At 66.8% G+C, this 26,799-nt stretch overlaps 1 protein-coding gene across 1 annotated transcript in view; it reads right to left on the reverse strand.

Annotated features, from left to right (window-relative positions):
* Nucleotides 1-1,461: 1,461 nt before the first annotated feature.
* Nucleotides 1,462-26,799, reverse strand: part of SKI (SKI proto-oncogene) — a 49,823-nt gene continuing 24,485 nt past the window's right edge. Inside the window, exons 2-7 of the mRNA XM_037146936.2 lie at nt 7,314-7,433; nt 7,101-7,216; nt 6,269-6,531; nt 5,877-6,178; nt 4,517-4,747; nt 1,462-4,305 (exon numbers count right to left, since the gene is read on the reverse strand). Coding sequence (XP_037002831.2) covers nt 4,111-4,305; nt 4,517-4,747; nt 5,877-6,178; nt 6,269-6,531; nt 7,101-7,216; nt 7,314-7,433 — 1,227 coding nt within the window. The 3' untranslated portion in view covers nt 1,462-4,110. The remainder of the gene's footprint in view (nt 4,306-4,516; nt 4,748-5,876; nt 6,179-6,268; nt 6,532-7,100; nt 7,217-7,313; nt 7,434-26,799) is intronic.

Here is a 26,799-nt window from a genome sequence, read left to right on the forward strand (position 1 = left end):
CAGGGCGGGGGTGGCAAGGCTGCTGGTGACAGGCAGAAGTGAAAGCTGGGGGTGGGGGTGGGGACCGACTAGGGACCCCAACAGCCTCCTGAGAGCACCCCCCGCCGGGCACCAGCAAGGGAGGGAGGGGAGCCCAGGCTGGCTGCAGAGGCTGGCCCCCGGGGGGCAGCCGGAGGTCGTCTCTGTCCTGGAGGCACACTGGGGGTGGTTCTGATGCTGACCTCTCCCTGAGCCCCTCAGAATGGGGGGCGGGTTCTGACACCAGGGGACTCCCATCCTGTCTGCTCGGGGTGCCCGGAGCCTTTTTAACGCTTTATTTCCCAAGTGAAGCCTGGGGCATCCAGGCTCGGACGGTGGGGCCTGGAGCTGGGAGCTGCCTGGCTCAGCTCTGAGGCCACACGGACACCTGCCCATGGCCCCCAGCAGGGCCAGCCACCCTGGGGGGGAGCCCCCCAATCCCAGACCCCAGAGCTGCCCGTGCAGATTTGCCTGCCCACCCCGGCCTTCCTGCCCCGTGGCCTGACCCCTCAGTTCTCTGGAAGGGGCCTGGGATGGGTTTGGGACCCCTCATGGTGAGGGGCTGGGGGCCAGGAGGAGGGCGGGGGGCGCTGTGTGCCCTGCAGCGAGGCCAGAGCCCAGGTGGCACCTGGACTGAGGGACAGCTGTGCCCCATTGAGGTGGGTTTGCCATCCATCCCTTGGTGCTGCAGGGCCCCTACCACCCAGTCTGCCTCAAACCCCAAGAGAAGCAGCTGCTGGGAGCCCAGGTCCAGGGCCTTGGCGAGGGCTGTGCGACTGGGGCCTGGAGGCCTGGGCACTTGGGTGCCAGCCGTCTGCCCACCCTGCCCGGCGAGCCCCAGCGTTACACAGGTCTTTGCAGGCTGGGGAATGCTGCCTGCCCCCGGGGGGTCACTGGGGGTGGTCTGTGCGCTTCTGGGCCCAGGTCTGGGGGCGTCTCCCAAGGCTGCAGGAGACAGGGAGCCGGGAGTGGGCCTGGGCCAGGCCGCCCCAGAGCTCCCGCCCACCAGCCTCTCCAGGGGACCAGTGAGGGGCTGTACGGGGCAGGGGGCAGGGGGGCCTCCCAGAGGCAGGCCAGCACCTCTGCTTTTCCCTCAGGGCGACACGGCGCCCCGGGTTCTGACACCACCACCCCACAGAGACACGGGCTGGCTCTGGGGGGGGCCCGGGCCTCCCAGACCCCACAGAGGCTGGGCCAGGCAAGGTGCCCCCGGCGTGGCCGGGCCTCCAGTGACATCCACGGCACGGGAGAGGCCACAGCACTGGGGGTGGGCGGGGGCACAGGTCAGCCCGGTCCAGGCCCGGGGCCCAGAGGGTGGGGTGGACTCACGAAGTCCCTCACGGCACGTCGTCACGGTGGGGGAGGGGTATGGACGGACGGTGGGGGAAGGGGCGCGGAGGGACAGCGGGTCCACAGCGAGATGGATAAACATGCCAAGCTTCCTTTTTCTTTTTAAATCAGGCATTTATAAACAAGAGCGCATACATTAATTACATAAAAATAGTTCTCGGATAGTAGAGTAAGTCATCATATTGTCATTAGCAGCAGCAGAGGAGGGGGGACGGCGATGCGGGCGCTCCTGGCGGACACAAAGGTGGAGCTGTGTTTTTCTCCTTAATCGAAAAAAGGTCGTTTGTGATTCCTGCCTGGAAGCCAGAACCGGCTTCCCCGGGAGCCTGGACGGGCGGCCGGGCGGCCCCGGCACCGGGCACCGGGCACCGGGCAGGGCTGCCCCTTCTGGCAGAGGAGTGCGTCCGGGGAGGACCACCCAGAAAACAAGACGACGACCGGGAGGGAGGGTTTCCGGACCCCGTGTACACGTACGCTACAGGGTGCGACGGGGTATTTACAGGGAGGCCCGTCACCGGCCAGCGCTGACCGGACGTGGAGCACCGGGCGCGAGCTGCCCCGCGGTTGTTATTGCTGCTGTGTCTCGGCCCGTGAGGTCCCCTCAGGTGGGAGGGAGAGCGACTCGACCCCCACGGGCGCCGAGGGCCTGCGCACAGGCCCCTCCTCTCCTCAGAGAAAGCCGCTGAGCCGAGCAGAGTGCGGGAGACCCAGCCCGGCCAGAGGCCGCTGTGCCTGTGGGGCCGGGGTGGCAGGCACCCCCCTGCCGGCCTCACCCAGGGACCGGGAGCTGCCGGGAAGGTCGAGCTGCTGGTGAAGGGAGCCCGCTGTGGCCGACTCCCGCCCCGCAGCCCTGGGAGGGCCGGGCCTGCCCGGCCTCGTCCCCTGCACTGGGAGACAGACTGCCCACTCAGCCCCTCCCAGCGTTGGGGACAAGGCCGGCAGGGGTGCGGGGACCGGAGGGAACAGGCGGCGCCCTCGAGCACAAGTCAGAAAAGTCCATCTCCCCTGCAGCCTGAAAACTGGGGAGCAACGGGGGTGCCCGGCGGCCCGGTCCCCCTGCCGCTCCCCCTGCCGCTTCCCCGACAGGCTGACACAGGTAAAGCTTTGCTCCAACAAAACCACTTAGTTTCCCTCGAAAAATGGCTGAAAAAAACACAACTCTGGAGAAACGAGGCCGACACGGCATTCGGGCAGGTGCCCAACAACCGACCCTTCACACGACGCGGTAATAATGCCCATCGAGGGGGTGCGTGTGGCAGAGGCTGCAACTCCATGCAAACAGAGCTGGTAACTGCAAAAGAAAAACGAAGCAAGAGAAAACAAAACCCAAACACACGCTGCGTGTACGTGGTGTCCCTTTCGCATTGCACTTCAGAAGGGGTCCAGCAGCACCTGGGCCCCCAGTAAACCAAGGACGAAACCCCGCAGGGGTGTCAGCACCCACGTCTCCGCCCCGGCCTGTGCGTGGCCGCCGCGGCGCGAGGACGGAGCCGGGCCGGAACTCTGGTGCGCTCTTCCTCGTGTGAATAAATAGCGCCGCACTCGGGGGCCGCCTCTGGTCTACCGGGAAATCACTTTCAAGCTTGGGCTTAGAAACCATATACAATTTGCATAAACAGTTGAGCGTAAACGAGATTATTTGGAATAAATGCAAGGAACTTAGTTTGATAGTGGCAGATTCGATGGCTACTGAGGGACGGGTATCTGGGGGTGAAAAGACGAGTCGGGGTTCGCTGTACAAGACACTGCAAGGCACAGAGCTACCCCCGAGTCCAGCCTCCGCGCCCTCGACGCCCTTGTCGGACGAGCACCAGAGGGTTCCGAGCTCGAGCTCTCGGGAGCGACCTGCTCTAGGGTCGGTCTCCACACTTGAAAAGTGAAAACCTCAGTTAACTGGGGAATAAAAAGAGGAGGAAGATGTTTGACAAAGTGCAGTTCTAAGTATACGTTGAAATGAACAAACAAAGAAAAGGTGAACTAATGCTGTTTCGTCCCGATGCTGCAGCCTCAGTCCCAGGGAGGAGGAGTGACGTCTGCCCCGCTGAGGGGGGCGCCTGGTCAGGCGGCGTGACGGCCTCCGGTCCCCTCCCGCAGGTGCCGCCCAGTGGGGTCTGGGAGCACCTGCCGGTGGGGACAGGGCGGTGGGCGTAAGGCGGCAGTGGCAGCTCAGGGCGCCCTCTCCTCGCTCTCACGGGCGGCAGCACGGGAGACCTGGGTCTTTGTCGCTGAAAAAATAGAGACTCTGGAGAAAAGCCCTTCCTGTCCTCTGCGGCCGCGGACGAGCTGTGATGGCTTCTGGGGGCGGGGCGGCTGCCGCCCCGGCTCCCTTAGGGGTCCTTGAACGGCGTGGCGTGTTGGCGGGGCTTTTGAAAGTTAGTCATTAAAAAACGTGTTGATATTTTCTCAATATCAAGTCTTCTTACTGGTTTTAAATAGCTTATAACAAAAGTGTAAATGTTAGAATGTTCCAGCGAGCAGAGGCCAGCCACAGCCACCGAACTGACCGTTTCCAGCTACAGGTGGGGACCCAGCTTGCTCACTCGAACTTGGCCAGTAGAAAATTTCGCAGTGGATTCCAAAAGCATGTGGTTGCGAACACTCGCTTGGTTGTAGGCACAGTAAGACGTTGTGCTATATGGCCGGGAAGAGGGGAGGCTCGCCCCACGCAGAGCCGCAGCGGCGTGGCACCGGCCGCCCTGCCCCCGCAGCGTCCGAGCCGCCGGACAGCAGGCAGTGGGTCCACTAGGGCTCCAGCTCCGTCGCGCTCTCGCCGCTGCCGCCCGCAGCCTCGGGTCGGGGCCGCGGCCACAGCTGCTCCTGCAGCTCCTTCACCACCTTCTCCAGGTGCTCCCGGGCCTCGCGCTCCCGCAGCAGGTCGGCCCGCAGCTGCTCGCGGTCCGCCTCCGCGTGCTGCAGCTTCACCTGCAGGTCCTCGATCTGAAAGGGGCGGTGGGCGTCAGCAGCCCCGCCTCCCCCCACACCTGCCTGGCGCAAGCCCAGGGCCCGATGGGGGACTCCCACTGCCCGGCCCGGCCCCTGGGGTATCCGGCCGGAGGAGGGGCTGCTGAGCCCGCTGCCCGGTGTCCCAGGACACTGGCCGGTCAGACGTGCTGAGACTTCCCGGCCACCGTCCGCCCGTCCCACGTACCTGGGCCGAGTACTTAGCGCGCAGGCGGCCGGCCTCGCAGCCCTTGTCGCACACCCGGACCTGCCGCGCCTGCTCCAGCTCCCGCTTCAGGCGCAGCCGGGCCTCGTTGGCCTCTTTCATCTTCTTCTCGTTCTCCGCGCGCAGGCGCTCGATCTCCTTCCGCAGGTTGCGCTTCGCCTCCGTGGCTTCCCGCAGCTTCTCCTTCTTGGCCACTCGCAGGAACTCCAGCTCCTGGGGCGGGAGGGGGTGGGGGGTGGGCTCGGGGTCACCGCCCTGCCCGCCACGCCCCTCGCAGGGGGGTCCTGCGGCAAGTCAGCTACACACCCACTCGCCCTCCCACTGCTCCGGGGGCTGCCAAGTGTCCCACACTGGGACTCCTCTGCGCCCCACGGCCCCCCCCGACCGGGTCCCACAGGGCCCTGCACCCACTCTGGGTCGAGGCCTGCCAAGGGGCTGCAGGGGACCCCGCCGCCGCCTCCCCTTGGGCCTCGATCCTGGGCACGTCCTTCCCGCCCGGAGTCTGCTCAGCCCCAGCAGCAGACCGCCTCCTGAGATGGAGACAAGCCCCTGGGTGCGCCTTCTCCCTCTGGCTGTCAGTGACTCACCCCTGCAAACGTGCTTATAAATAAGCACGTGGGAAGTCACACCTCCAGTCAGAACCAGGACGGGGATGGGGGGGAGGGTGTCCCCAGTCTGCTGCCTGAAACGCACTCAGGGGGGCGCCTGACGCCTGGGGCTCTGGGGACCACAGGGCTGTGTTGTGCTAGCAGCCCACGCGTGAGGCTGTTCCCCGAGCTGCCAGACGCCAGCAGAGGTGTGAATTCAGCAAAGCTGGTGTGAAGGCCCCACCCGGGCCCGGGCGCTGGGAACGCCCGGCTGCTCCCACTCGTCAGAAAAGACACAGGCAAGCGCGGAGGTGGCGCCGGGGGCACCGGCTGGGCTCAGGGTCCCACAGGTGGTCCCTGTCGGCTCTGCTCAGTGTGAGCGGAGGGAGCTGGCGGATGCAGACCCACTCAAGCCTCAAGCCCCCTCTTCAAAAGAGCAGCGACTCCTGTGGAACCATCTGGAACCCAGCGTGGGCACCAAACAGTGTGCAAGTGTGCATGCACATGCCTGGCACCTCCCTCCCCACGCCGGGCTCTCGGGGGCCATGTCGGGCCTGCACACCTGCTGCGGGGCCTGAGGCGCCCTCTCCTGGAGCCCAGACCTCTAGGGAGCAACGCCCAAAGCCACTTCCCGAAGACCACAGGCCACACCGGCCTGTGCATGTCACTGGGGTGCGGAGCTGCCTCGGGCTCCTTGTGACCACGTGGCCACCGTGAAAGGCACGACCGGTTCCAGCCCAGGGCTCGGGGCGCACCTGGTGGAGGCTGCGCTTGGCCTGCAGGGCGGCGCTCAGCTTCTCCTCCTGTTTCACCCGCATCTTCACCACTTCGTGCAGGAACTTCTCTTTGGCCTCCTTGGTGTCCAGGCCGCCCTCCAGGGCTTGACGCAGGTGCTCCAGCTCCGCCTCCAGCCCCCCACTCGGGGCATCAGCGGGGGCCGCAGTGTCCGGGGCTGCAGACGGGGCGGACGGGGCGTGCACCCCCGGGGAGCTCAGGTCCTTGGCAGAGCTGGACGAGGTGAAGGATGGTGAGGAGAGCGAGGACAGGGAGGAGGTGACTGTGGGGACAGAAGCAGGTTCCGGTTATAGCCGAGCGCGGGCCAGGCCCCCTCCCCCGGAAGGGCCGGCAGGCGGAGGCTCACACGTACACTCCTCTCTGCTCTCCACCTCCACCTCGGCCTCTGAGTCCCTGTCCTCCTCCGGGGCGACGGCAGGCGCCGGCGTCTCGGTGGCCCCAGGTGGGTCCGCTGCGAGCTTCCGCTTCCGAGGCTGGATGCAGGTGGCAAGGGGCTCGGGGCCCCGGGAGACGACGGTGGCACATGGCGGGCTGCTCACGACCTTTTGCTGGGCAGGCGGGGCCAGGGCCACGTTTGGTGCCACGCCAGTCTCAAAACTCTTGTAGGAGTAAAAGCTGTGGGGGCAGACAAGCATCACAGTACAGGTGCGACCCAACCCCTCTCCCCACTCCCACGCCCATCCCAGGGGGCCAGCATGCAACTGCTCAGAATGGAAGGTGGGGAGGAGACGTGAGCCGCTGCCTGGGGACGTGGACACAGGGCGTTGGCCACCATGTACAAAATGGGCCACAGCCGAACCCTGACATCCCAGCCAGTTCTAGATCAGCTCACACCAGGCAGTGGGGGGTCTGGGCACGGAGCCTCAAAACTGCCCTCATGCCGTGCACACAGACGCCCAGAACGACTCGGACACCAGGCAAGTCCCTGCCACACAGCCAAGGTGGCTTGTGAGAGGCAGTTGGGTCACACCTGGTGCCTGCCTACGTGACTCCCAGAGGAGAGCCCGGGAGCGGCGGCACCACCCCCAGACGTGTGTCGGCACTCAGGGCCGGGCTGGGGAACCCCGGCTGTGGAACTCAGCAGGGGGCGGACCACCGCCAACGCTGGGATGCAGGGCCCAAGCCCACCCTACCGTCCCTAGGCCTGCGGTGACGGCTGGCTGCGGAGCACAGTGGGCCCTTACCTGTCTCGAATCAGGGCCGGGAGGTGTGGGGAGAGCTCTTTGTCGCTGGAAGAAACAGCAGGGGACCAAGGGCGGAAGGCGGAGAGGCGCTGGCGCGGGTGAACACAGCCCAGGCCCTACAGGGAAGGTGCAGGGTCAGAGGCGAATGAGGGAGGGGTGCTGGGGGCTCCGCCCACCCGGGGCCCCGCCCACCCCCCCTGACCCCTGCGGAACCTTGCTGGAGGAGGCGGGCAGGGTCCGAAGCCAGCCTGACTGTTTGTCCTTTTCTGAAGACGTGGGGTGCTGGGAGGGAGGGTCGTCTGTTTTTCTTATGGAGACTGGGGGCTCAGAGACCTGTGAGTGACAGATGTTCACACTGAAGCCTTGGTGACACCCGCCCACCCTCAGACCCCACTGTGCCGGAGGCGAGTCAGGGCCGCACGGCACCCGGCACCCGACCCGCAGGTGAGGCTGGCTGGGGTGCGGCGAGCTTGGTGCTCGTGGCCGTGACCCCGCCACACCACAGCAGGGCTCCCAGGTGAGCCCTCGGCGTGAATGGCCCTTGGCACAGAAACGTGGTGCCAAAAAGCCAGCGGAGTCAAGGACCCTCTCGAGGTCTGTTCAAGGCGGCCCCTGCCTCCCGGTGCCTGTCTGGGAAGCCCCCGGGGGGCAGACCCCCAGCCGAGTCTGGGGCCCTCCGTCAGGCATCCCACAGCTTCCCAGGGGGTCACACAGCACCCCCAGAGTTCTGGATTCCACCGAGAAAACTGATTTCAAAACCTCCCCGGCTTGAGGCAGCCGCACTGCAGGGGTGGCGATGAGCGAGCCCTCCCTCCGAGGCAACCCTCGAACGCAGGGAGGAGTCTGTGAGTCCACACAGCCCCAAGACAGAACGCACCCCCCACCAGGGCTCGCAGGGATCTCCCCCCAAGAGGAGACACTGGTCTTTGGAAGACAGAGGCACCTCTACCCCAAGGCCTCGACCTCAGCCTGAGGTGCTCGGGACCCAGCCCTGTCCCCGGGGCTCTGTGGACTCTTAGGGGAGCTGTGCCAGGGTCCACAGCACAAGCCACTCAGGGCGAGGGGCTGCCAGGACTATGCCCGGTCATTCTACCAGGCCTGACCCCAGGGGTGGAGTGAGGTGGGCATCCCCCCACCTCTGAGAGCACCTGGGGGGACACTGTGTTACACCCAAGGGGCACAGGCTCCCCTGGGATGGGAGGCAAGTGGTTAATGAAGACCCCGAACAGGAGGCCCACGGACCGAAGGAAGGCCCCGCCCAGGCCCAGAGAACGAGCCGGTGCCTGTGTGCCCACCCCACCCTGCACGGGGGAAGCGGGGTCCTGCAGCCCCTCTGGGGGCAGGCGAGGGTGTGGGTGGGCGCCAGGGACCTCACTCCCAAACTTCACTCCAGGGGGTGGGGAACATCACAGTCTTGGGCCTCTGCTCAGCCCCTGGGACATGTCCAGAGGGGACTGGTGGGCGGCAGACTCAGGCCAGGCAGGAAAGACAGACCCGCACGGTGCCCCTTTTTAGAGGAGACGAAGCCGTGGGGGTGTCAGCGGGCTGCCAGCCTCTGACCTCTGCCTGCTCTGTCTGCCACCTCCCACCTGCGCACAGCCGGACGGGGCCAGTTCCGGGGCGAGGGTGGGGCTTCCTGTCTGAGTGCGGCGGGAGGAAACACGCCGGGTTCTCACCAAAAGCAAAGCCACAGGCGCCGATTCCGAGAAGCCTCAGGAAGACTTCTAAGGGTGCCAGACACCTCAGCTGGAAGGCGGGCCGCACCCACCTGAACAGCCCCCAGCGCCCACCTGCCAGGCCCTCCCAGCCACCACTCAGGCCCAGGGGCAGACCCAAGCATGCAGGCCTGTGTGGGGATGGGGCCTGAGTCCCCCATGCGGGGCTGAAGTCCCATGTCTTCGAGGGACGCTCCACCCCCACCCCCGCCCAGGTGCAGTGGCCGAGGGCCCAGTGGGACCGGGTGCTGGCCAAGGGCAGGCCCAGGCGGACACTGAGGGGCCCGGCTGCAGCCACCGCCGGGCAGGAGCCTGTGCAGCCAGGGTGCCAGGTCCCCCACTGACCACGTCGCCACAGAAGAAGCGACGCTTGGCCCGAGCTCCCTGACGAGGGGCAGCTGTGGACACAGGCGTAGGGGGTGGGCGAGGGTCAAATCCCACCCTCCCTGGGAGGAATCCCTCACAGAGGAAGTGACACCCACTGTCCACCTGACAACCCCTGGTGAGACCAGGCAGGGACACGCACCCGGGGGACCAGGCCCAGGTGGCAGCCAGGCTGCCGCGCTCACACCCACCGGGGCCCAACAGCACGGGTGCCAGCGGGGAGGAAGGAGCACCAGGACGGGCGGGCCTGGTCCCAGCATTTCAAAGTCACAGGCGGGGTGGAGAGCAGAGCCCCCCAGACCTGGGCTCGCTGTGGGCCAGACTCCAGGAGACCAACCAGGACAGAAGTCAAGGGCCCTGGTGCGGCTCCCGGAGCACACCGGCCCTCCCGGCGGCGGCGGCAGCAACCACCAAACCCAGGACGGCACCGAGTTACACCCCGCTCCACGGGGGCGCAGCGGACGGCCCCCCAGATACGTGAGGGACCCCATGGCAGGTGGCCCTGTCTGCACGCCCCTCGGCCCACGAGCCTTGGCGTCCAGGCCAAGCAGAGGGGCACCAGCAGCCCCCAGGCTGTCCCCGGGCCAGGACGGTCATTACCTGGCTCTCGGGACAGCCTGCACATCTCATCAGTGGCAACTCCTGACCACAAGTCAGACACTCGCCCGGCGTCCCGCACAGCCAGCCAGGGAGGCTCTGAGCAGTGGGACCTGTCGAGTCCTGGGTCAGCGACCAGGGAGAGCGAGGCGGGCCCCAGAGAAGTTCCCAAGAAACATATGGCCGCGGGCATGTGGCCTCCACAGCCCTGGGGCCCGTGTCTGCCTTCAAGAGAGCAGGCGGATCCTGCCAGCTCCCAGGCAGCTACCTGCTTTGTCCAAGAGTCCGGCCGACGGGCCAGATGGGAGGTGTTGAGGCGGGATAAAGACAGGCCCGGCCCCCCACTCTGCCACCCCATTGAGAGAGGGGCCACCAACTTCACAGGCACAAGCATGCGCCTGCCCCACCAGTGGGGAGCACCCCCAGGCAGCCCACGCCAAGCTGGGGATGTCACCTGCACGGACGTGCTCCTCTGTGCAACACCCCTGCCCAGCGCCCCCATCCAGCACCGGCCACTCCCTCCCCCCGCACGCCCTGCTGCACCCCTGCAATCACCCCCACGCACCATCTCCTCCCAGGTCTCAGGGCACAGGAGGGAGCGTGCTGTGGACACCAACCAGCCTCAGGTGTGACTGTGAGCAGCTGTCACCTGCAAGGCATGTATGCCACGTTGTGACACACAGACCGTGGGGACAGGTCCCATCAAAGGCACGGGCAGGCAGTGCTGGGAGCGGGGGCGGGTTTCTGAGACGGGCTGAGGCTGCCAAGGGGTGGCAGCCCCCATGTGTCCCATGCAGAGGGCAGCCAGGTCAGCCCCACACGGCCCCTCCCTGACAGCACCGCCACTGTGACCACCTTGCTTCCTACGTGGCTGGAAAGTGGATCCTCACGGGAGACGCCCGAGCCCCATCTCTGGCCCGAGCCTCACGCTGGGTCTGCGCGGCTGCCCCGATGGCGCCCAGCTGCCGCCGCAGCCTAAGAAAGCCCGGGACCTGGCATCTGTGGCCACTGCGGAGTGTCTGCTGAAGGAGCCGTGACGCCTCCCCACCTGCCCCGAACCAAGCTGCCGAGATGACACAAGGGACAGAGGACAGACCAGAAGGGGGAGGCGGGCAGGGAGTCACCCAGGCCCCAACTCCTGCAGAGGACGCCAGCAAGAGCAAGAGAGGGCAAAGACAACCCACCCCACGAGTGGGAGCAAGCAAGGGCTGGTGAGGCCGTCGGCTGAGGGCCTGTGTGCCGGCAGGGAGAGGAGCAGCCGGGCCAGCAAGGGGCTGGAACAGGCACCTCTTCACAGGCACACGCGGCCTGCAGGCCCGGGAGGGGAGGCTCACGGCACAGACCTGCAGGGCAAGGAGACCGCCCCACAGAGAGGGCCACGACCAGAGACACAGGAGCGGTTGGCGCTGGTGACGGGGTGTCCTGCACGCTGCGGGCGGGGACGCGACGAGCAGCTGCTGCTGCGGCGACCACGTGGCCCAGGCGCCCCTCCTCGGTCAGCACCCGAAGAAGGGGCGATGGGGGCCGACACCCCGGAGGGCTCTCACCACCACATGGGTGTCTCTTATCTCTGCCCGCTGCCCGCGGGGCTCCCACCACGCCACCGAACAGGATGGGACGGCCAGATGGACAGTACAGGAGCGGTGGCAGTGTGGAGGATGAGACCCCCCAACGCTGCTGTGGAAGGAGCCAGGCCGTGGGGGGTGGGGACACAGCGTGCAGGGTCCCCCAGGTGAAGCAGAGCCCCCCCATCTGGCAACGCCACTCCAGGGCACAGACCGGAGACCAGGAAACAGACAGCACGCAGCCGCGCCGCCCCCACCAACGGCGCACCCCTCACGTGCGCCGCGTCCGCGTCAGAAGGGAGTGCAGACACCGGCCACAGGGGGAGGGACCTGGAGATGCTGGTCAGCGATGTTGACTCAGGAGGCCAGTGAGGGTCCGCTGCCCGTGCAGCCCCTGAGCAACCACAGAAAGGCCGTTTTACGGTACGTAACCTGTCTCAATGAAGCCATCACAAAAAACCCGCTGAAAAAGAAAGACGGATCGGTGCCCAGCCAGACCGGGAGGGCAGAGGTTCCACCGCTCCCTGCCGGCCCCGCAGAGGCCAGGACAGCTGCCGAGAGGAGGAGGAGAGCCGCCTGCAAGGCCCTCCAGCACCAGCGCCGAAGCACCGCGCTGCTGCCGGAGGTCAGGGCTCTCACACACACACCCACCACGGAAAAGTGCCCTGGTCAGAGGGCGGGGAGCGGCCCGGACTCTGTGGGGGACGAGCCTGAGCCCCCTGAGCCAGGAGGCTGGCCAGCGGACCGTGCCTGGGCACCAGAATGCAGCTGGTCTGGGGGAGACATGGGGTCGTGGGCCCCTGGAGGCAGCCCCCGCCAGGTGGGGACAGGCACCCTGTGTTGGCCCTGGGCAGGGTGCTAGGGACACGTTCACTTCGGACGATGTGGCCAGGCCAGGGCCAAGGGGCGGGGGAGCTGCACAGCAGGGCTCAGGGGAAAGGCCCCATGCAGCCGGCTCACACCTGGCACCAATTCACAGGGCGGCAGGTGGCTCAAGACCACCCGGCACACACGGCAACAGGCCCGGGGAGCAGTTCCGGGTCCCCACTAGACCCAGGACCCTGGGTCATCACACTGGCAGTCACCCTGTACCCATCTCAGGCCCTCTCGAGCTGACCTGGCCACAGAGGCGACACCAGGAGTCAGGGCGTTCTTGACTGTCACCTGTGGTCCCACAGCGTCCTCCAAAGCACCTAGGGGACAGCAGGCTCACCCTGGCCCGAGGGTCCCACGGCAGCGGCAGCCAGCCCACACCCCCGGGCCCCGGCCTCAGAGCAGCAGGTGGCGGGACCTTATTGCAGACCAGAAAAACCACGTCTGCGCACGGTGGGGCGTTTCCAATGTCGTGGCGCCGGGTGAAAAAACCCATCGAGGAATCGTAACTCGGGACACCTGCTCCCCAACTCAGGCAAAACTCCAGGGCCACCACCCTCCTCCCAGCGGCCAGACTCCAGGCTCCGGCCGCAGGCAATGCTTCCAGGCGGAAAGTCAGTCTTGCTGAAGGTCCCGCGTGGGTCACCTAGACCCCGGGAGAACAAAGCGCACTGTGGACTCTTCACACCAACCTGAGGCCTCCTGGCACCGCGCCGCGAGCCAGGCGCGATGCTCCCCAGAACAGAAGAGGCGCCAACGACACGGAGGGAACGAGAACACTTCGTGGAAACACCGAGTTGGACAGCACCAGGCGCTGGCAATTCTCTTGTCCCCACGGGCCCAGCCTCCAAGCCTCAAGTCTGTGACCCTGAACGGCGGGGGACGGCCCACGGTGCCGGCCTCCCAGGCCCCTTCACCACACACTCCCCCCACAGGGGAAAACGACAAGGCATCACGCAGACTCAGCTCAGGAGGGGCCGCCCTGGTCCCGAGGGCCGAGGTGAAGGAGAAAACAAGCTCTGCGTCAGCCTGGGGGGGACCTGCGGGTGCGGGGGGGAGGGAGGGAGACCACCCAGGCCTCACTCGCCTGGGAGAACCCGTCGCCACACCCACAGGGACCACGGAGGCGGCGTTGGAGGCTCGTGGGCAGAGCCCAGGCAGCACGGTACAGACGGCCACACAGGCCGCAGCCTGGGGCCCCTCCCAAAGGGCGGCAGGGGTTCTCCGGCCCGGCGGTGGCGCCGAGTGCCCAAGTCCCTACGGAGGAGCACGAGGAAGAGTGTGGTGTGGGAGGAAAGGCGCGGAATCTTCCATACCCAGAGCGGGTCTCACGGAGACGCAGACTGAGAGTGGACGAGGGACGGCTCCAGACAGCAGTGACCTGTGGAGGCCAGGAGCCTCGTCTGCGAGGGGCCTGGAGGCCTGGGGGTGGGGGGCCGGGCTGCAGGGCCCCAGCTTCAGTGCCAGGTGAGTTGGGGCCACGCAAACAGGACGCCTGTGACGAAGCACCTTGGGGTCCGGACAAGAAAGTGTCCGGGACAGCGACTGCCCGGAACACGTGGTCCGTCACAGCCACACTGCCCGCCCCCCCGACACATCGCTCACTGCCCAACTGCCTGCTCGCTGCAGGAGGTCACCTGGGACCTAAGCAAGTCCCATGACTCGCTGTCCTCTCAAGGCGACGTGGACACCCTGTGCCCACGTCCCTGGAGGTGAGTATCCCGCCCGCCCCTCCCTGAACACCTCACTGGTCTAAGAACCACGCCACGGTTTCGACCTGGCCATCAGCACTGCCCACCTGACAGTTCACGGTTCCCGTTACGCTCCCCTGAAGTCGGCCCGCTTTCTGATCACTGTGGATGCACAGGAAACAGATTAAATTCACAGAACCACCCCAAACTCCAAAACGAAGTGGAAAGAGCAATTTTCAAGGTTGCTTGGATTTAAATAAAAATTAGGTGCTGCATTTCTCCTGCTGCTCACCACTCGCCCCGCCCCGTGGCTGGGCTGGGGAAGCCTCAGACTCCGACTCTCAGGGCCCCACGCAGGAGAGCCTCACTCCAGGCAGCCCAGCAGCCCCCGGTCTGTCTGAACAGGAAAGAACCCTCCAACAAGGAGGCACTGCGGCTGGGGGCCACCGTGCTTCCCCCCCACCCGACGCCCCCGGCAGGGGCCCTGGGTAAGACAGCCACAGAGCCAAGGCCGGAAATGGGTTTCCGTGAGGACGGTGGGCATCGGTCTTGACCGCAGAGACCTTTGTGCCCTCGTGCCGCCGCCCACGGGCCCTCCCCCAGCCCACAACCCTTCGCTTTCAGAACCAGGAGACCAGGTGGACGAAGGGGAGGGGCTGCCCCTCCTTTCCTCTCGTCCTCTCAGCCACTGAGAGTAACTATCAAAAGGACTTGACTTACAAGCAAACCCAGAACACCCACAACAATTAAGGCCGCTCCAAAAACGCAGTGTTTGTCCTGAGGGCTGATGAGCAGGGGGGGTCTCTCCCCCAGTGCCAGGCATGGGGGGAGCCGCACAGGGGTGGGGCTCACTGGAGACCAGCACTGCCATGGCCAGACCAGGATAGGAAGCTGCATGAAGAGGGGACCAGGGACACAGCCAAGACTGTGGCTGAGCCCCCAGGAGGCTGAGAAAGAAGGGGCTCCTCGACCCAGCAAGGACCCACACCTCACACAGTGGCCCCCCACCTGCCAACGTCACCCAAGGAGGACACGCCCCTCCAGGCCTTCCACACAGAGCCCACCAGGCCCAGGGGTACGGATGCTGCTTCAGATGAGGGCCCAGGTCCCAGCACCACAGGGTGTCCAGCCTCCACGATGCCGCCACCCACCGGGGCCCCTGGCTACACAGGGCGGTGTGCTCGGCCAGACGCTGGGAGCGGCAGAAGCTCCCCTTATCCCATCTGCCACCGAGAGGTGGGTGGGCTCCCGTACACCTGCCTCCTCCACAGTGCCACACGCCTGACCCGGGGACCTGGGGACACCCACAGCCGCTCTCCTCAAACCTGTGGGCACCTCACACCCACTGCCCCCACCCGGCCCTGTGCCAGGACGAAGGCCCGTTCCTGGCTCACAGCAATTCCTGCCGACACGGGCACACCAAGGCCTCTAGGTGTGTCCATGCAAGTGCACACACATGTGGCATGTGCATGCATGGGACAACACAGTGTGTGTCATCTGTAGGAAGTGAGAGGCCTTGGGAACAGCACTGGTGAGGCTGCTCTGGAGCCAGTGTCAGGTGTGGGGTGCACAAGGTACAGCGGGCAGCCGATGAGAACTGTGGGGAGCTGCTGGTGCTGCCCGGCCCTGGAAGCCCCACGGGCCCCGCGAGTCCTTTCACAGGGCTATGGGCAGAGGAACGGCTCTTCTGGCCCGAAGTCCAGCCAGGCTGGCAGGGTGGGCTTGCAGGTGGCAATGGGACAGGTCCTCGGTGGAAGGGTCTTCCTGCTTCCCCACCGTTGGGCCACAGGGGTACTGGACACGGGGGCAGGTGCTGCTGAGACGCAGGTGCACCCAGCACAGGCTCCACCAGCCCCCAGCACAGCCCCCAGTGGCTCCTGCCTCCTTGTGCCCCAAATGCTAAACGAAATGCCAAGCGAGGGTCCCAGAGCTGGCGACCTCCCCGGCCTCTGCCAGGAGCGGACGCGGAGCTGCCACGGCACACATGCTCAGTCTGCACCCGAGGACGCCTGACCCCACACAGGGGTCGTCTCCCTGGCCACGCACCGCCCCCAGGTGCTGTCTTCCCCGCCGCCCGGCCTGCCAGCAGGCACCATGAATCACGCACGAGAGCAGGACTGCAAGACACGGGGTGTGGGCAGGCGGGAGGGGCTGAGGGGAGGGGTCTGGCAGCCGGGCCCCAGAGTGACAGGGCCCCCACGAAGCCCGAGTCTGAAGGTGGACAGGAAACAGACCGTCCTGCAGGGGCCCAAGGCCACAGGCCTCCCACACGGCCAGGCTGGGCCCGCTGCGGCCACGGGGGCCAGCCAGCCAGCAGCCTCACACTGGGCATGGGACACGGAAACCACTTTCTCGGCTGTTTAAAACCAGTCTCCACAGGAAGCCTTAAGCCCACTCGTGAATACCTTCCCAAGGTATGTTCATGGGGTCTGCACGGGGCAGGGGGGGGTGGACCCACGCCCGAGCTGCAGGCAGAGCCAACGCCACGCAGCCAAAACATCTGCGCACGACCTCTAGACCAGAGCTCCGCCACACTGCCCGCCACCAAACTCAAGAATGTTCTAGTACGTCTAAACCTGAGCAAAGAAAACTCTACATCAGTGAAAGCAAAAATGTTTTTAGTGCGCCCAACTTAAGTTACAAAATTAAATGTTTCCTCTTTTTATCATCAGGAGGTCTAGTTTGGGGGCACGCTGGCACAGAAGAGCAGGAGTCTTGTCCCTGACTCCCCTCAGCACCCGCCCAGACGACGACGGCCCCCACAGAGCCCTGGGTGGGCACAGCCCGTGGGGGGGCAGGGCAGGGAGGAAATGGGGAACATGGGCCAGGGGAGTTCTCAGCCGTGCCTACTCCAGGGCACAAGAGCCCTGCTCAGCCCTGGGGCACCTCCCTGAGGTCATGCTCTCCACCAGGGAGGTGCCACATCATGGCCGGGGTTCCCCCTGGAGAGGTCCTGCAGAGGCAAAGGTGGCCAAAGGCATCACTGATGGCCAAAAGGCGGCAACCGTGACGAGCGCAGCGCCGTGGCCTCAGCCCCTCATGTCCAGAGGCTGCCAGCCCCGCGCCTGACCCCAGCCCCGAGGAGCAGCAGGGAGGCTGGGCAAGGTGGGCACGGCAGGAGGGGTCACAGCGCAGGCTTGTGTGGAATGGACTTGAGGCCCAGACGTGGTCATTACCATGGCCAGCTGGCCCCAGACCGTCTGTGCGCTGCACCCCCCCCACCCCGCAGAACAGGAGCCCCAGGGCCACCCTGTGGTTGCCTCATGGTGCCCGAGCTGCTGTCCCAGGGTGGGCTCCCCTGGAAGGCCTGGCCGTCCTGGCTGCTCCAGCGCAGGAGGGGACACTTTCACCCGCTGCCCAGCCAGGAAGTGGAAACCAGCGGCCAGCCCCGCCCACACGCCGGGCTGTTTGGCTTCCTGGCGCCTCCGCCTCCCGAGCGTGGCAGACGCCCTGGTTGTTTTCTCTCCATAGAAACCGACACAACACTGAGGGCCCGCGAGCTGACGGGTGGACACGGTGGTGGCAGGGCCAGCTGCAGGCAGCTCGGGGCTCGAGGTGGACCAGTGCCAGCCCGGTGGGCCCCTGGTGCCCAGGCTGGATGACGGCTCCCAGGTCCCCGAGGATGTGACTGAGCTCTGAACGTGGGACGCGGAGCGCTGGAGCCCGAAGGCGCTGGCCGGTCGCCAGCTCGCCCGGCGCACAGGAGGCAGGGCCGCCACAGCGTCTCCGGGACGTCCCCCAGTGAAGCCGAGCACACACTCCACGAGGTGTCGGTCCCTTTGAGCACTGACAAATGACAGGACTGACGAACACCTGTCCTGTGCAGGGTGTCACTGGCCGTAGGGTGGAGCAGGGACGAAGGGCCCGGCCAGGCCCCCACTGGGGGCCTCAGGGAGAGCCAGGGCTGAGAGTGCAGCAGGGGTCTGAGCCGGACGAGGCACCCAGCTCGCCTGCTCTGGACCACACCCGGTGATGCGGCTGGAAGGCAGGGTGACACAGCTCTGCCACCTGGGAGCAGCTGCCCACAGGACGGCATGGTGGTCCTGGAATCGCTGACCCCAAACAACCACCCGCCCTCCAACACGAACCGTCATTTAAACAAACAACCCATCTCTTCACTGCTCAGGGCCTAGCCAGCCGGCCCCAAGACCCATCGCCCCCTGGCAGCCCAGCTCCCAGGGGCAGGCTCCAGGGTCCCCACCCAGGCCAGTGTGCAGGTGAAGCCCCTGCACCAGGGGGGCACCGAAGGACCTGGCCCCTGCCCCTCGCAGGAAGGTGGGGTCTTCCTTGGCAGAGGAGCGGCACATCTGGGGAGCGAGGACAGGCCCACTGAACCCCCTCGGGAGCAGATGGGGGAGAGGCCGGCAGCCCCGCCCCAGGCCTGGGATGAAGGGAGACGGTGGGCTCTGGCAGCCCTGCCCGCTGCTGGCGGCAACGTGGCTGAATCCTGGCACAAGGTCTGGGCCTGCCCTGCTCACTGAGGACAAGGTCCCAGCAGGGACAGGCCCAGGCTCCCCCGCCCACCTCACCCCTGACCCTCACCCTGAGAGTGGGGTCTCCTGTTTTAATCTGTAAAGACCTGAGCTGCAGCCCGGTGACTCCTTGGGGGCGTTTAAACTGGGCTCGCACTCACGAGAGGCGCGCATGGCGCTGCCGGGTCCCAGCAGGGCCTCACAGGGCACTTCAGGTGAGGCCACCAAAAAGCCACCAGCAGGGCGAGGTGTGGTCCCCGAAGGCCAGGCCCCCACAGCACAGACGGAGCGCTGCAGGCGGCCCCTTGAATCAGGGGCCTCAGCGAGCCCTCGTGGGGTGCCTCCTACATGGCTAAGGAGGCCACCCCTTAATCTGCCTCTGAAAAGCCCCCCAGTTCCGCTCCCAAGAGGCCTGGCCTGCGAGCAGGAGGCTGCTGGCCACTGGCCGCGACCTGCCTTCAAAGGACACTTACGAGGGGCCAAAATTAGGGAGAAAAGCCCCTCTGTCTGCAGGGCCAGGCTGTGCGGGTTTGCCTTGGCAGCGGGACAGCTTTTCGCAGGCCCGCCCCTCCCCCAGCTCCTCCACTTGCAGCTGGAGCTGTCCTCAGAGGGAAGGAGGCATTTCCTGTGTCCCCTCCCCCTAATTTCCCGGCATTCTTGGCAAGCCCAGAGAAGAGGCAGCAAGAACAGGGAGGGGGCCAGCCCCAACCCCCCTTCCCAAGCCCCTCCCCCTCGATCGGGCGCAGGGCTTGGACTTGGGGGAAGGGTGGGTACAGTGCCCAGGGAAGGTCCGTGGGGGACAGGCGCCCTCCCTGGGGCCCCCCTCTCTCAAGGGCGTCTTCCAGACCCACCAGGCCCCTCAGAGGTGCAGTGGGAAGGGGCACGGTGTGGGCGGGCGGGGGTGGGGCGTGCTGTGCAGGCTACACCCCCCACAGTGGCCAGGCTCAGGACCACCTGCCGGGGGGAGCCCCTGCAGGACCCAGAGGTGCTGGGTGGGCAGCAGTGTGGCGGCTGCCCAGTCCCTGGCCACTAAGTCCCTGCCCAGGCGAGACACAGACATGGGACGACAGCCCTCGGCTGTTACTTAGGACGTGTAAGCGGAACACGAGGTGGGGGCTGATCCCCCCACGCCTCCCAGGGGTAGGGAGTCCTGAACCGGCCACCTCTAAGCCCAGGGAGGCCAGGCCCCCTCCCCCTCCAGACGTCGGCCATCGGGAGGGACCCAGCTGTGTGGCAAGTCCCCCAGGAACCAGGCCACAAGCACCTGGGCTGCACTGCTCATGGGGGCAAAGTCCGGGTGGCCCTGAGGGGGACCTGTGGGGGCGCCCACGGGGGACTGTCTGAGTCCCAAACTCGGCCCCAGGGCTTTGCAGCGGTAGGGGTGGGCACTGCACAGTGGCCACCGGCCCCTGGAACACGGCAGTCCCGAGCAGCTCTCTGGGGGTCTGGATTGTCTCTGCCGCTAGACAGTTAGGGGGACCCCCAACCACAGCACCAGGGAGCCCCACTCACACAGGCCTGGACACGTCAGGTCCCGACCCCCGGGCCAGGGCCGAGCCTGAGGACGCCCTGGGGCTCTGTGGGGCCGTCAGAGGTGCAGACAGCCCTCCCACCAGGCCCTGGGGCTGCACGGGGCCCGCTGGGACCCCACAGACCTGGAGCGGCCCAGCCCCAGGGCACAGCAGAGACCCCAGGATGGGAGGACGCGTGCGGGTGGATGGGCCTGACAGGCGAGGAGTGTCTGTCCCGGGAGCGGCAACACAGGCGGTCACCCACAGGGAGCTGCCCTCACTCAGGTTTAGGGGTGTCAGATTGCACAGGCGGCCCTCACCAAGGCCGCCGGTCTGACTGCAGGGGCCGGTCCCGAGGCCAATCTGCCAACCTCCCAGCAGGGTGGCAGCAGCTGGCCCTCCGGCACTCCGGTGCAGCCACTGCGAGCTGTGACTGGCAGGTGGGTGTGAAGACTTGGCTTGAGCAGCCACTTTGGGCCATGAGGCAAGAAGCCACACGGGGAGGGCAAGGACAACACTGTGTCTGCCTGCTGGGCGGGTGGCTCATGCGTATGTACACATTATCACGTGTCGTCATCACGCACTGCCACGCCATGCCCTCCTGGGTAGCCACGGCAAGGGAAGAAAGCAGTCAAGGACAGGGAGGTATAGCACAGGAGTCCTAGTGACAAAGTAGAGGGCACAGGTTCCCAGACGACCCGTGTGCTGAAAGTCTGACACAGCCTTTCTTTTAAACAAATACGTGTCCCCAGTCAGCCGGAGATCTCCCCTTGAGCCCCTAAGGAGAGAGGTGGGGGCGCCGGGTCCTGGGGGGGGGTCCCCACAGCAGACAGCAAAGGGCCTGAACACTCCCAGGCCCGTCCCAGACAGAGGAGACGCAGGGGTCCAAGACCACCGCAGGCTGCACAAAGAGAGAAAAGACCCTCGAAGGCTGGGATGCTGGACCACCGGGGCTGTAGCTACAGGAACAAGGTTCTCACCTTTGCCTTAAAATAGGCAGCACTGACGACACTTAAAGAAAGCGCCCAGGGATTCAAGGATCACGCGCACCTGCCCTTCAGGGGCGTCTGCAGTTCCTCGCTCTGCCTCCCAGCCTGTCCTGCTCTGGGCGGAGCTCTGGGAGGGGCAGATGGGGGGGGCCTCTCCTGCAGGGGCTGCGACTCTGTGAGGCTCCGGAGGTGGCCGGGAGGAGCAGGCGCAGGCCCAGGCCCAGCCTGTCTGGTGCAGCGGCTCCCCCAGGGGCCTGCAGGCCTAGGCAGCCCCCCTTCCCCGCTCGGTCCTCCTTTGGAGACAAACCCAGGAAAGGGCCTCTGGCCGCAGCAGAGGAGGGGGCTGGGGGCTGGTGTCCCTAGAGGCTCATCCCACCTGGGACACAGGGGTGACGGGTAGGCTGACAGTTCCCTCTGCGAAGCTCTGGCTGTGACAGGCACATGGACCCTGGGCCTGGGCTGGGGTGGTGTGGCCAAGGCAGCTTCAGGGGCTTGAGCTCCACCAGGGCAGGCGCAGCCTGGACAAGGGCTGCCCCCCCCCCCCCCGCCACAGAGCAGCCCCACCCCCACCATACTCTGCTCGAAAGGGACGCTGGGACTCACCCCAGAACCTGGAGGAGGCGGGCCCTGGGGCCCAGCCCCAGCGCCCTCCCAAGCACGCAGGGCCGCAGAAACCCCTGCCCAGGCCCAGGGGAGGGGGCAGGGTGTCCCTGGGAGGGGGGGGGGATGGCCAGGGAGGAGTGAGAGTGCAGGGCTCTCCCAAGAAGCCAGGAGCAGAGAACGCTAGGCTGCTGTGGCCCCACCCCCACCAAGCCCCCTCGGGAACTTCCTTCCGGCAAACATTTAAAGACACAGCAGAATGTTTCCTAGAAACTACCCACCCCCCTCCCCCTCCAGCCCCAGGCTGGGGCAGTGCTGAGACTAGGGCCAGGCCCTGCCCAGATCAGGGCACAGAAAGCAGCCCCCCCACGTGAGACCGGAAACTCGGACACCCTGCCAAATACAGACGGAAAGGCCGCCAGGTCCTTGCAGCGGCCCAGCATCGGCCTGCATCTTAGCACAGCCCCCGCTGCTGTACAGGAATCAGGGCAGGGCCCTCCTCTCACCAGAGCGGAGGGGCTGGAGGAGCCCTAGAGCCCCACGTGGCCACCCCTGTCTGGGGGCAGGGGAGGGCCAGGAAGGACACTGAAAGACTGGGGTGCCAGGACCACAGAGGGGCCCCAGGAAGAGCAGGACGCGTCACGGGATCCACATGGCCATGCTGGGGACGCACAGCCATGGTGTGGACAGGACACCCAGACGTCCCGGGAGCAGACGGAGGACGTGCACCTGCGGCGCCATCTGCGTGGAACTGCGGGCGCCTCGCCGGCCTCACTGAGGAGACACTCAGGACCACGGGAGGAGCGGGTGGCGGTGTGCGGGCGGCTCCCCAGCCTGTGAGCACAGACCTGCCCCCGGCAGATGCACACGGCAGACGGCAGACAGCGGGGGTGAGCAGAAGCAGAACTGCGAGAGGGCAGGAGGGCTGGGGAGCCGGGTCCACCCCGCACCCCAAGAGCACGCCCGTGAGCCCGCAAACCAGAGGACTGCCTGCCACGTCAGCTGTGCCACGTCCAGGGAGCGACACCAAGACGGCCCAGAGACAGGGCCGCCTCAGGGCGGGCTGTGCCCTTCCCCAAGGCCACGCAACCCCCCGTTCCCACAGTCCCGTGCACCCCTACTCTGCAGCATCAAGCACTTGGGCCATCCCCACCTTCAGAGCCCAGCCCACCCTACATACCAGTGGCCACCAGAGTGGGGTCTGCACAGGGCTCCCCCCCCCCAGACCTCCCTGCCCAGGTTCCCAGCTGCACTCCAGTGGGCAGCCAGAAACACATCCCGGGTCCCACACTCGAACCCCACCCTGTGGGCGACCTGCAGAGCCTGCAGCTCCCCTGACGAGCTCTCACGGCATCAGAGCCGCCCGGGCCGAGTGTGTCAGAACCCACCGCACGGCGGCCACCAGGGAGGGGTAGTCAGCAGGACTCTGGGTGCAGGGCAGGGAGAGCCGCAGGCATCCGGCAGGCCCGCTGTCCAGCAGCTCCACACGAGGAGGGCCTGTGGGACAGCCTGGCCTGCACCCACAGACAGGGACACAGCGCCACTGACCCTCCAGCCCAGCTGCCCAGCGTCTCCCGGGGGCCAGACCCTGGATGTGTACAAGATGAAGAGTCAGATGGCCTCAGGTGTCATCTGGGGAAAGCAAGTCCCAAGTGGACCTTTGGGCCACAGGACGAATGGTTCCCAGAGGCACAGGCAGCACTGGTGTCCTCAGGCCATGGGGCATCCCAGGAGCTCCAGACCTGAAACCTGGAGCTCCTGCCCCACCCCCGGCTGAGGCCCAGGGCACCTTGGGTCTTGCAGGCCACACGGGGACGCCGGGTGAGGGCCGGTGCTGGTCAGGAAGGCACCCAGCCAGTGCCCCGTGACCTGCTGCAGGGCCCGGAGAGGCCGGCACATGCAGTGTGGGGACAAGGAGTGAGACCGCCACGGTGCCACGTGCTGACCAGCCCGGGGGGCGCGGTCTCCAGGGAACGAGCAGTTGCTGACGCCGCAGTGCCCGGGCCCCCAGCGGTGCAGACGCGCAGCTCTCCCCGTCGTTTCAAAGGTGGGCACCGAGGGCGTCCGGGCCGAGCCAGCAGACCCTGGGCGCCCGGGACGGCGGCACCTGCGCAATGGAGCCCCCCCTGCCCAGACCCGGACGCACACGTGGGTTTCCTCCCAGCTGTGACACCTCGGCTGAGCCACCGGCACATCCCACCTCGGTGACGCTCAACTCAGGCCTCTCAGGGTTTCCACCCCCTGAAAGGCCCTCGTCAAAGCTCCAGCCCTGCCCGTCTCTTCGGAGGGCACGGGGTCGTGAGAACTCAGAGGGCGGCAATAAAAATCAGGGCAGTGGCCTTTCGACCCCAGCGTCTTTGCTGGGCCCAGGCCTGGAGCGCAGCGAGGGGGCTGGGAGGCGGGGCGCCCCCCCACAGCCAGCGGGTCCCCTTCCCCAGGCCCCTCGGCCCTGCACCTGCCTGTGGGGCCAGTGCCCCGGAGGAGGAGGAGAGCAAGGGCACAGGACAGGCGCTGCCCCTCGCACCCCAGCCCCCGCCTGGGGGCGCTGCCCGCTGTCTTAGGGTCCTGTCCTCCCTGAGAAAGGGGCTTCCTGCAAAGCAGGCCAGGCAGCCCCCATCCTGGCCCTGCAGCCGTGGGCAGGCCCCAGGGTGCCCACAGGCCGGGCCACCACGGAGGAGCCCCACAGGGCCAAGAGCTGGGCCCTGCCCAGGGAGTCCGGGGCTCAGTGAGGGCTGGGCTCCGGTGCAACTGGCGGCTGCAGGCAGCAGAGCTCAGCGCAGGGCCCTCGGCCGCGGCTCTGAGTCCCAGACCAGTGTGCAGCTCGGTCCCACCCGGCAAGGGGGCCACCCCGCCGCCAGCTCCCCAACAGCCACAGCAGACTTGGGGTTGTGGGGGAAGGTGCCACTGCCGGAGCCTTTGGGGGCACAGTGGAGGAGGGAGGGGCAGCAGCAGCGTGATGGCCACTGACCACAGCGAGGGGGAGGTCCCAGCAATGCTCACACTCCCATCAGCCACTGTGTCCAGAGCCGTGAACGGTGAACCCATGAAGCCCAGGCAGGGGGTGGTGGCACGGGGTGGACACATGTGTCTGTCCCAGGCCCGGCCCCAGGCTGCTCTGAGCGATCAGGGCTTCCCCACCACAGGCCGGCCAGGGCCAGCCACCGGAATCCAGAGACCCAGGAGAGAGAAAGCCCGCCCCACCCCCACCCCTTCGGAGATGGGGCAACCTGAACTTTTCACCCTCAGCACAGACACCAGAGGGACAGGCCCCAGAGGTGTCTGCTCGGAGCGGCCAGGAGGGCGGCCCCAGCGCCGTCCGCGCTCTGCTCCCCACCCCCTCCGCAGTGGGGACTGCCCGGTTTACAATCGCCAGATGGCGGCCGGGGCCTGCAGGCCTCATCACCCACTGTGACCGCCTGACCCCTCGTAAATGGGGACAGAGCCCTGGACCTGTGGCCACGCCCCTGAGCCCAGGAGGGCCCGTGTAGGCCAGCAGGCAGCATCCAGCACCTCCCAGACTCGCTCACAGGAGAAGCAAATAGAGCCGAAACCTGCAGAACGGGCACAGGGGCCAAAAGGTGCCGGCGGGCGGCAGCAGGTGCCTCCGGCCGCCAACCCGCAGGCTCCCCGCAGGGAGAGCACCTCTGCGCCCACGCTCCACTCCGGGAGGAGCTGTGCAGGCACCAAGGGCACCGGTTCACACTGTTCCCAGACGCGGCTGCTCAGCCCAGCACGCGCCCCACAGGCCAGTGGGGGAGAGGGTGGGCCGCCAGGATGCCCCGAGACCCACACCCCGACCAGGGAAGCACTCTGCACTCTCCTAGCCTGCCCGACACCATGGCTCCGCTCTCACGTGGGCATTCGCTCCTGGGGACAAGCAGTCCAGTGTCACGGTGCAGGGCCAGTACCGTGGCACAGACAGAGCTCAGCCCGCTGCTTCTGGAGCCTCCCAGCCCCTCCTCGGAGCTCCCGGGGCCTCCATCGTCCGGAGAAGTAGTCACAGGCCACCCAGGCGCACCCTCCTCAGGAGCCTTTCCCGGTGCTCTGGCCACCGCCCAGCACCCACGTCCTGTGCCCCGAAGCTCACAGATAGCACGGTGCTGACGTGTGTGGGCCCTCGGACCCTCACGCCAAGGAGTCTCGTGACCACACAGCACCAGCCCCGGGCCTGGCTGCAGACAAAGGCGGTGCTGGACGTGATGACGGCCCACAGGGTGGATGCAGCCACGCCTGCTGCTCTGCCTGCCCAAACAGGGTCCCGGGGAGCCACCCCCTCACTCAGAAGGGACCATGCTGTCCTGGGATTCCGGCGAACTGGAACAGGCAGCCCTGTCTCCGCTCAGGCCAGTCCTCACGGAAACGCAGGGGCCCAGCTGGCAGCACCACTCAGTGCAGGGCCCCGCGCTGGCGCGATGCAGCTGCGGGTCTGAATAGTCAAAATCACCGCATTCTTGCTCCTTGTCAGCTCCCACTGAACCTGAAAAGGCTGTGATGAGCCCGCTCACGCAGCAGATTCAATGTAGCCGAGGTCACCGCAGGAAGAGTGCGCCCACTCACGCGGACTTGCCAGCCGGCGTGCCCCAGCGGCGCCTCCAGCTCTGCCTGGGAGCCAGGCGCACTCACCTTCCTTTCTGAAGCCACAATCACCCCCAAGGACCCGTCACTCAGAGCCTGGAGTTATTTCTGCCTGGTGTGTGAGGAGTTCGGGCCCCGAACACGGAGCCCCTGCAAGCGCAGGGGCCTCCCCTCTGCAGCTGTCGGTGCCGAGCAGCCGCCGGCCGCTGTGCGGCATCTCTCGTCCGCCGGCATCACTGGTGAAGGGGGTGCCGGTCAGAGGAGCAAGGAGTCCGCGCTGCGCAGGGGCGATGGCCACAGGACTACCTGCAGCCAAGGGGCGGTCGCAGGGCCGCACCCCCGCCAGGAACAGCCAGACCCAGAGAAGGTACAGGGGACCGGCACCCTCAGGACCACAGGCAACCAAGGACGCTGACCCCTGAGATGGGGGCCACCACAAGGGCCACAGGAGAGGGGAGGGGGCTGGCACCCAGGGAGACGGCGCAGCTCGGGGTCGCGGGCTGAGCAGCACAGGGGGCGCCGGCCTGCGAGTGCAGGTCGGCCGCTGCGTGAGGGGAGCCTGCTCACAGCCGGAAAGACCCACGAGAGGAGTGGACAGAAAGGCTCACACGCACCCGGCACAGCCCCCCCCACCGGGCAGGCTGGAAGACCTCCACGCGCGGTCGGGGCTGCGGCTCCTCGGGAAGGCTTTGCCACAGTAACAGCGGGTAATGAGCCCCGGGAGGGG

The sequence above is a fragment of the Artibeus jamaicensis genome, unplaced genomic scaffold (genome assembly GCF_021234435.1).
Source record: "Artibeus jamaicensis isolate MK-2021 breed Jamaican fruit bat unplaced genomic scaffold, CSHL_Jam_final scaffold_847, whole genome shotgun sequence".
NCBI classification, from domain to species: domain Eukaryota; kingdom Metazoa; phylum Chordata; class Mammalia; order Chiroptera; family Phyllostomidae; genus Artibeus; species Artibeus jamaicensis.